The sequence below is a fragment of the Takifugu rubripes genome, chromosome 2 (assembly GCF_901000725.2).
Source record: "Takifugu rubripes chromosome 2, fTakRub1.2, whole genome shotgun sequence".
Taxonomy (NCBI): domain Eukaryota; kingdom Metazoa; phylum Chordata; class Actinopteri; order Tetraodontiformes; family Tetraodontidae; genus Takifugu; species Takifugu rubripes.
Window position 1 is genome coordinate 13,626,341 of NC_042286.1, and position 9,973 is coordinate 13,636,313.

General features: G+C 46.7%; 1 protein-coding gene and 1 long non-coding RNA gene across 2 annotated transcripts in view; both read left to right on the plus strand.

The window, feature by feature from the left end:
* Positions 1-6,353, plus strand: part of kcnh5b (potassium voltage-gated channel, subfamily H (eag-related), member 5b) — a 40,144-nt gene extending 33,791 nt beyond the window's left edge. The window contains 1 exon segment of the mRNA XM_029832894.1: positions 1,622-6,353. Coding sequence (XP_029688754.1) covers positions 1,622-2,716 — 1,095 coding nt within the window. The 3' untranslated portion in view covers positions 2,717-6,353.
* Positions 6,354-7,059: 706 nt separating this feature from the next.
* Positions 7,060-9,829, plus strand: LOC115248756 (uncharacterized). Its single transcript, XR_003887502.1, has 3 exons — positions 7,060-7,469; positions 9,415-9,525; positions 9,626-9,829. It is a non-coding gene; the product is annotated as an uncharacterized lncRNA (long non-coding RNA).
* The last annotated feature ends 144 nt before the right edge of the window (positions 9,830-9,973 follow it).

Genomic DNA, 9,973 nt, shown 5'->3' on the forward strand with positions numbered 1-9,973 from the left:
TGCGTCCAGTATTAAAGTGCACGACGGCTCTTCCAGTCATGAAAACTGAACGTGCTTGTTTGTTTAAAAGGGCCGAGCTGTGAATTCATCCCTGTCAGCAGCTCAACAACATCTTTATCTCAATTTACTCAACACTTGAATGTGTGAATTAATAATTAAACTCAGATTTCTCTGCTGATTCCCAGCATTTATGTCAAACTGTAACTAATTTCAGATCCGATGATGAAGAGTCACCACAACAAAGATGGGAGATGAGGAGCTCGTTCGTCAGTAATCCCTTTTCTTTGGCTTTAATTGGATTTAAATATTTATTGTCTAACTAATTGTAAATTTAAGATTGCATTATCCATAATTACATCTATGTTCAATCATGAAATTGTATCCGTAAAGTTGTGTACTCGTGAGAATTGTGGCTGATGAAGGATATTCAGGAGGTGGAGAGCTGGACGGATCTGGGTTCACGTCCCTCCGCTCTGATTAGAACCGCTCTGGTCTGAAGTATCGACCTCTCCCGAAGGCGACGCGGCGGCGTGCGAACGCCGGCTGCTGACGAGACAGAAGGACGGAATAATTAGGTCAGCAGAAATCAGGCTAAATGGGAGATTATTCTGCCAGCCTGAAGGCTCCTGCCAGCCTCCGCCGTCTTCTTGAAGGAGGAGTCAGGAGGTGAAGACGAAACCTGTCCAGGTCCAGAGGTTCGGTCAGTCCCAAAAAAAGCCTTGACAGGACATTCATTCATCACCGGATCTCAAAATTGCTTTACTGTTATTGTCAGGCGCCAGGAGGTCAGTCAAAACCTTTCCCTGGGTGCTGCTCCATGATCATCACCAGATGAATGTCAGCATATTTGCTCCTTGAGTTCATTGCGGAAGTTTGGAACAATCGTGGTTCAGGTTTTCCCTCCAATAGCTGAACCAAACTGCACACAACTAAAACTGTTCTGGGACAGAATCTGGCACGTGTGTGAGTGACACCGTGAATAAATGTCAGCGTTCATCCACCCACAATTATGAAAACATCCTGCCGACCTGCAGGTGATACCGGCTCCTGTTGGTGTTCCGGACTGGAGAAAGTGAAGCTAATGCAGAGTGATGGTGAAAGACGAGTTGACGAGGCTCGTCATCATCGCAGCTCAGCTGTGGCTTCATCTCCACAGTGACGGTGGTCCCATTGTTCAGACAGGAAAACGGGAAATATCAGCTCCTTTCACCCTCAGTAACCTTGAATCCAACCAGCCTGTCATCATTTAATTAAAGGTGTTCATCTTCCAGGTCGTGCCCGCAGGATTCTGTCATTCCCGGTGTGATTAGAGGAGCGGGAGAAAGAGGGGGAATCTGGGTGGAGATGTGTGTGTGTGTGTGTGTGTGGGGAGTAGCGTAGTCGTAGATGATGGATAATTTCACGCCGTCTCCTGGGTTCTGCCCAGACCTGGTGACATTACGCAATATGAGAAGCACCGATTTAATAAAAATCAATGCAGATAATCTAAATTCCGTTTTTATCTCCAGCGACGACTGTGTCGTCCTCGGCAGGAACATCGGCGCGGAATATTTCATATTCACGGTTTCCACACGAGGCGAGCGCTCCGACCTTCTGATAAGCTCCGTTTTCTCTTTTCCAGATTGTTTTCCGCAAGATCAGTGAGGTGAAGAAGGAGCAGGAGGAGCGGGAACGGGCGAAGAACGAGGTGCAGCTCACCATCCCGCAGGACCATCCCGTCAGGAAGCTCTTCCAGAAGTTCAAGCAGCAGAAGGAGCTCCGCAACCAGGGAGCCGCTGCAGCCCCTCAGCTGGACCTCGAGAAGAACCAGCTGCAGGTGGAGCAGCAGCACCACCAACACCTCCACCCCCACAGCCTGCAGCTTGGCCACTCCAGCCTGCAGCACTCGCTGCCGCTCAGCCTGCCGCGGCCCCCCCACGCCATGCAGAACGGGGCGCCGCCGAGCAGCAGCGTGCTCACCGTGTCTCAGGTCACGCCCATGCACAGCTCGCTGGCGTACGGCCACGGCGGCGAGCTGGCCGCCAAGCAGAACAATTGTGACATCATGGAGCTGCAGCCCAGCTCGGTGGGCGGGGGAGGGGAGCCGGCCGTCAGGCTGAAGGTCAGCACCAGTCCAGCGCCGGCAAAACCCGCCGCCAAGGCCAGCGGCTGGATGCGCCTGAAGACCAACATGGCTCCGGCGGAGGCCAGGAAGGAGGGACTGAACAACAAGGCGGTCTCTGTGGAGATGCTGTCCCAGGAGGGGGCGGGACAGGAAGCGTGCAGGAGTCGGGAGCAGGGCGTGGTCTCCGGCACCAATCCCCTCCGCAAGACGGACTCCTGCGACAGCGGCATCACCAAGAGTGAGCTGCGGATCGACCGGGCCGGAGAGGCCAGGACGCCCGTCTCCGTCACCCCGCTGCTCCACAGCCCCGCCCCCGGGGCAGTGGGGTCCCCGCACCCCTTCTGCCCCATCCCCGAGCAGGCCCTGCAGGCCGCCCTGCACGAGACCCGGCTGGAGCTGCGGGAGAACATACAGACTCTGGGGGGCCGTCTGGGCGCCCTGGAGACTCAGGTGGCCCAAATCATCAAACTATTGTCAGACAGGAAGCAGCCGGCGGCGGCCTCTGAGGCGCCGCCGGCTGCCGCCACGCCCAAAACCAAAATCCAACGTCAGGACATTTTCACCGTCTCCAGGCCTGTTTCTCCAGACTCGGAGCGGGACGGGGGCCTCTGAGGGGACGCCAGCCAGCGGCGTGGATCAGAGCGGCGAACAGAGACGAGGGCGGAGCTTCGCGTCCGTCCGTGGAATCCTCCCTGACGTCGTCTATATGTGCAACCATGTAGCTGAAGACCGAGGGCGAAGTTGGAGAAGAGCACATTGAGTTTACTGACGGGGGCTTTGGCGGCAGCAGCAGCAGCGAGTCCACGAACGGACCCTGATCTTCCAAACTCTTGTGTTAATATTCCTGGCTGGAATCGTCCCTCTGACACCAAACCGGGCCCTCGGTCTGAGCCGGTTGGCAGCTACGCCTCTGGTCTCCACTGGCTTCTCCAACATTTGCACACGGATGCTCCCTCCACCCGGAGCCACAGGTTCTCTTGATTGTACATACCTCTCTATGCATGTCCAGCTGGATTCTGGCCTGCCAAAGAAACTCCTGGTTCTTGCCTGTATATTATGCAGTTGACTGCATGCAGATTGAGTTACAGAGTCGAGGTTTTATCGAGCTCCACTGTTGAAGGGAATATTTTTCATGGATGATTTCCTATGTGGACTTCAGGGTTTGCGTACTGGTAGCACTTCAAACACAAGAGTCGACCTGGCCGAGGGACAGTGCATGGCCTATTCAAGAAGCTGGCTCTCTTTTTTATCTTTATCTCATATTTGCCTCCACTTGAGGGTCTTTTCTGTTTTTATTTTATTGATCAGATCAGTCCTCCGTTAGATGTGCGGTGAACCCTCCTCCTCCTCGTGTCTATGCATCACTTGGCTAATAGAATATTCTGAGTAATTGTACCTCTCTTATCATTTCAATGAATGAGGGATTTTTCTATTTTTCCCTCTGCATGATGGAGGCAGCGCTCGCTGTCATGACGCGACGGTTGGCACGGTGACGCCTAATCCTGAGACCCAACCCGAACCGGCGAGTGGATTCAAATTCCAGCTGCTTTGACTCTGAGGAGCGTCATATTTTACAATATCAGTTTTGTAAACCTGCATGTAAGGAGTAGTTTTATGCTCCAGAGTGGGTGCGTTCACACACACACACACACACAGCAGATATGTTTGTCAGAGCAGACGATGTCTCATGATGAATTTTACTCCTCAGTCAAGAGGTCCATTCAGGTTTTTTCCTGTTCCGGAATCTCTCATGAAAAAAAAAATGAAAATGAAATCTCATTTTCTTTGTCTCTCTCTCCCTAAAACCACAGAACAAAGATGCACAGAAGCCATCGTGGAAGCCTTTTATTCTATTGTTGAATAAAAAAGTCTTTTTTTAATGAAAACAAAACACTTTTTTTCTGTAGATTTTAGGAGGAAACCAAGTCTCACCCTTGAATGAACCATCCTGTACCTGTGAGGTGGTGGTGTGGAAGGAGAAGGGCAGCTTTGTAGCTTTGTTAGGGGCAGCTGATGGTGGCGGTTTGGAAACAGCACTTCCTGCGTTGGTTCTGACCCGTCTGTGGTGAGTTCTGACCCATATCAGTGCTGGGAAGTTTGGTCTGTTTTATTATTAGTTCCTGAAACTGAAACTGAGCCCAAATATACTAAAGAAATACAGCAAATTATTTTTTTAGCTCATACTTGTTTCATAAAACAATCTTCCTTCGACATGTTTACTATTTTTCTTTCTCACAAATCAGATTTTTATTTTTAGTTTCATTATTAGCGTGAACATTTGATATCTGGCTGTTTTGTTCTTCCGTACGATAAAACGTTCCCTGATCGACACGGCCAAACGTTCTAATGCAAACGTGGGGGGGGGTGACCTTGTGCAATAATGACGCGGTTTCAACGCTAACACGATCGTTGAAATCCGACAGAAATATATATTTTGTGAACAAATCTTTCAGATCAATGTCGCACTTTAATGTCGTAACTGGATTCTTTTATTTCATTTTCCACCCTTTAATTAGAAGGACAGGAGTCATAATGGTTCATCCCAACCCGCCGATATCGGCGTGACGCTTGAATGTGGGTAAATAATTGTGCACGAAAGTGAATCATTGAGAAAACAGAACTTGACTGATTCTATTGGAAGGTGATGACGTAACTTGGTCACGTGAGGTGAAGATTAATTCCACTGTCGCTTTAATTTATTCTCCTGAGAAACTTCTGTCGTGAAGGTTTTTCTGGTTTGTTTTTCTGTTTCTGTGCGTCTGCCTCATCTCCTCTGGGGGGTGCGGCCGGGGGCCGGGTTGTTAATATGTGTAGTTCCATCAACACGTAGAGAAAACACATATCTGATCATGTGATTGAAATCCTGCATGACTATGCAACATCCAGACACAGATTGTGATGGACTTTCCTTTCTCCATATCTGTAGTGTGAATAGAAGAGCATGAAGAGGCATTAATGCAAATATATTCTGTTTGTATTTGTAGATAACTGATCTTTTATTTATCTCTGACAACCAAAATGTGTCATCTTCAGACGAGGGGTTAAAGATTATTCGCGAAGCTGCAGAGGTGCTTGAAAGTTTGTGGATTCCCCGTTGAGCTTTGTTTCCATATTTCTGCATGAAAACGTAGGTAAAATAGCGATCGTTTTCCACCGTCGGGATCTTTTACCTGAGGTAACCTGAAACGTGTTGTCGACCGATTTGAAAACTGGACGACGTTTTACGTCACATTTGTAGCCTCTTAACAAACTTTCAAGCACAGTTGCTATTTAGGCGGCTGCCAAAATGAGGAACACATCTGACTTTTTATTTACTGCCTCATGTGTCAATCAGGCAGTACGGAAGCCCTTGAGGGACATGTGTCAAAAAGGTTCAGAGTTCTCCTCAGTGACACTAAAGTCCCGCAGGCTTTAGAAGTTCAGGATCTGTTCTGATCTGGTAACGTGGACCCTCTAAATCCACTGGTGCGTCCAACTCGTCCCTTCTGTCAGTCTAACATTGACACTAATTAGCAGAGGAGCTAACGATACTCAAACACACCTGGAAACTAAACCAAAAATGTTTTTATTGGACATTAAAATGAATAAAAGTGTAATAGGGTATAGAAACAGAAGCCACCTCCAGCAGGGGGCACTCGAAATGTGTTACGATCCCACTGAGGGATGTGGACATTTTAACAGAACGACGAGCCACATTTATTTTTGTAGTTCGATGCTTGCTAGCTGAAGACACAAGTTGAGCCATGAATGTATGACCCCGCCCCTCCACCAGCTGGTTGGACCCCCTCCTCTGCCTCCACCCCCACCATCACGCCTCCTCCACCCCCTCGGCGTGTGGATGATGCGGCCGCCGTGATGTGATGTGCTGGCTGACGAACGCCGCCTCTGCAGGGATGGACAGACAGTCTCGTTTATTCAAATTACCCTTTGATTCGATTTCTGCATATTGCGTTGAAGATAAAAGAGATGGAAACTCATTTCCCAGAGAGCGAGAGAATTCTTTATTGTTCTACTTTTCTCAGAAGATTGAGGTAACCTGCTGAATTTTCTCACCAGGATTAATTTTACATCAATCTAAGCTTCAGCTCAGTTTCGGGCACAAAGCTTCCAATGATTCAAATAAACAAGGCCTTTTCTTTTCTGCGCTTGAATGTCATCAATTTCTACTGTTTTGCAGCTACACTGACTTGTCTTGGTTTACAGTTACACACTCGACTGTAGTCTCACAAAAATAAACAGTCGTCTGGGATGATTCTGGACTTCCTGTCTTTGTTTAGGAATCTTCTTCAGTCCGAAGAATGAAGTGTATTTAACTGGTAATAAACCTTTATCATTAAATTGAATTTGAATCCTCTGTTATCCTGCAGGCCAGTTTAAAAAAAAAAAAAAAGGCTTTAGCATCATTAAGATTTGCCTTCATTCGGTTTAGATAAAACATTTTTCGACTGGTGGAATGAAAGAAATGTATTTTTTTCTCACTCTTGCCCTCAGGGTCTGCTATCTGTAGATTGGGTTCTGGACAGTTAAGGGCAAAAATGTGTTTTACTTCCATTGCGTCATCAATCAGTAGCAAATATATCAAACTCCACCAGAGGACAGGCTGAAACACTTGAGACGGGTCTGTAATTTAAGGCCACAACAGTTTAAGCTACAGGAACAACAAACTGCGACATCGATCTGCCTTGCAAACATTAAACATCCATCTTCCTTTCCATCTAAACTCGCCATCATTTTCAGACTGATGGAACTGGTTGATTAAACAAAAGAAACGTTTTACTGGTAGTGATTTTTTCCCCTAAAGTGTGTGAAACTGGGTACAAAAATGGAAAAGAATACGCCAGATTCTATCAGTACAAGGAAAATATCCGCTCAAAATCGAATAATATTCGAATATTTCAAGTCACGTGACGTGGAAGTATTCGCCCGTAGTTTACGGTGGCGCGCGCAGAACTAACCGTGGGCGGGAAACACATGTTTCTTGCTAGTTTTATCAATGTTGGTATTACTCGGGAAAACGGAGGTGAATTAAGGGACCTGGTACTTATGGTGCCGAGGCAGATAGAAACGACAGTTCTGCCCCAGTTCTGGAGCAGCCAGTGACGCTAACGTTAGCATTAGCACTGTTGACGTCATTGCTCCGTCCCGACCTGTTCGGGGACTGCCGAGAATAAACCCAGGCGTTGTTTTAATCAAGCGTTTCTTTGACTAAATACGACTTTGGCGGCTCACAGAGACTACTTTCACACGAACTGTACAAAACGAACAACTATGGATTAATGCGCAGGTACATTTCTTGATGTTTGGATTATTTCAGGAGCTTCAGTCACCTGAGCTCAAGGTCACGTGGGGCAGTCTTTACATTAAGGTAAGTAAACGTTTCGCGCTTCGTGTCTAATTAGGTAACAAACGCCGCTGTATCAAGTCCAGCCGTCGTAAAGTTGCTTCAATGGTCGTTTGCCTTTGATTTGTGATAACTTTGTCAGTTTTTATTCCTAATTGTCCTCCGAACCTCACAATTCCCTGTTGTGGTTGGTACATTAACACTAATACAATCGATCTATCTACAATATATAAAGTATTTTTAAGCTAATTCTGCAGTAGCTGTGGTGTGGTCATGACCACATGATCATTGGTTCCAAATCTTTAAATTAGGACAGCAGTCTATCATTACACAGTCTATATTATACTATACAGTCTATCATTAGATACAAGTCACTGTTCCTGTAAACATTGTTACATTTCAGTTAAATCATCTGACTTTAGACTTCGGTAAAATCCCTTTAACCAGCAGGACTGGCTTGATTGGGAGGACTTCCTGGATTCATTTGTGGGTCAATAAAACCCAGATGAGGGCAGTGAGTGAACTTTACCGGAACATATGGCTTTTCCTTCCTTTTTAACTCCAGCTGTCCAAATGGAAACTCCCTCATTCATTCCGCTCACCTTTTTCTGGTTCCTGTGAGCAGAATTAATAATATTGGCTCCTGGCTGCTGCTCTGTAAGAGGATCAATCTAATGTGCAATAATCCACAATCCCCGTTTAACACCTCAGAATCTCGTTAAGGATCTTTGACAGTTTAGAATCATCGCTTTCTTCTTTCGTTATCCGTCGGCATTTCTGTTCATTACCGTGTAACCGGTCCCACCGGGCCCTCCTCTGACACCGCACCTATGGCCTCAAATCTCTGCAGCCAATTACGGCTCAGCGGAATCATCACGGTTGGTTTTTCCAGAGGATGACGAGAGCAGTTGGTTACAGGAAGTAGAGGAGAAATGAGCCTGTGGAGAGCATGCGGCACACCTGCAGCTTCACCAGGACGCCCGAAGCCTCGGCTGGCTGCCAAACTTTGAGCCGCAGCCTCGTTTGGTGCCCAAACGAAGCTCATCTCCATTAGCGGGAGCACGTCCTGACAGCGAGCGTAAACTGGCATCCGTCAACTGGGAATGGAGCCGCCGATTCGCTCCCAAAACAGTTTTAATTGCTGCTGCCGAGGTGTTTTATCTAAATGCAGCTTCAAGTCAAGCTGCTTTTGAAGCTCATTTCCATCACAATGGGCTTATTTTACTGTCAGTCAAGTTTCTTTTTCTACCTTCAACTTTCTGCTCTTCTTGGGTAAAATAACTGAATAAAATACTCATAAAACAATACTAGAAGACAGTTATCTTTAAAAATAATTGAAATAATTTCATATGAAACTACAACAATAAAATAAATGCTTCTCTTTAATCAAAGTTTCAGTGTAAACTAAAAAGAACGATGTTCTACTGGACTTTTGTCTGCATTCATTTTACTTGGGATCATCTATCAGTGATTTAATGATATAAATTATTGTAGATGTGGTTTTAGAAGCATCAAAGCAGTAGAATACAATTAAATAAAAGGATGCAATCAAAATATAAGTTTAAGAGTTGAGAGCAGACGTGAAATCCTTGTCAAGGAGAAGGTAATCGGATCATTATTCTGCTTTTATATAATCTAATCTAATCTGTTATCTCATCGAATTTAGCTCATTGGCCTCAGTTTGTGGTGTATTTTAATTTTAAATTGAATTCATCTGGATCTTTAACATTTTACACAATGACACAGCTCTACTAATAAAAAATGATTATATGGCAGTAGAAAATGTGCGTATTAAATGTTCAGAGCTGAAATCTGCTCCTCACTGTGTGTAAAGGTCTAATTATCCTGTTGATCAAATCTGTGAGATCAGGAAGATTGAAGCCTTAATAGAAAATCTCTGAGTGGTTCCTGAAAGACTCGTTGAATTGGACAGTTAAGAGGCGTGTGTGTGTGTGTGTGTGTGTAACAGGGATCTATCTTTAGCGTCGTCTCGTGTCGCTCCTCCGGTCCTACAGACGAGCAGCTTCCTGTTTTTCTTCATTTTGAACACGTGTCTTCACTTATGAACCAAACGTTGGAGGTCAGATGAAAGGTTAAAGGTTAAAGTTCAGGTTAAAGTGATTTTAACTGCCACGTTGCAGCCAGCATCTGATATTGTGATATTGTCCTCCATGTCGCAGCTGAAGACTTCCGAAAACACTCCTGCGTCATAATGAGGCAGCAGCACCGTGACCTCCTGTTGCTGCCGTGGCCTTTCTCCAGTCTCCTGCTGAGGAGGTGGGCGTGCTGGGGGCCGCCGCCGCCGCTGGGGGCCGCCGCCACTGGGGCCGCTGGGCCTGGGGGCCGCCGCCGCTGGGGCCGGGGCCGGGGCCGCTGGGGGCCGCCACCGCTCACAGCCAGTTCATACCCCGGGATGAGTGGCTGACGGGTCTGAACATGTGACGCCTGCCAAATCCTGCCCACTTTTAAATGTTTCACATTAAATGTCAACACAATGCTAACAATGGCAGAGCGCTGCCGTTGGAAGC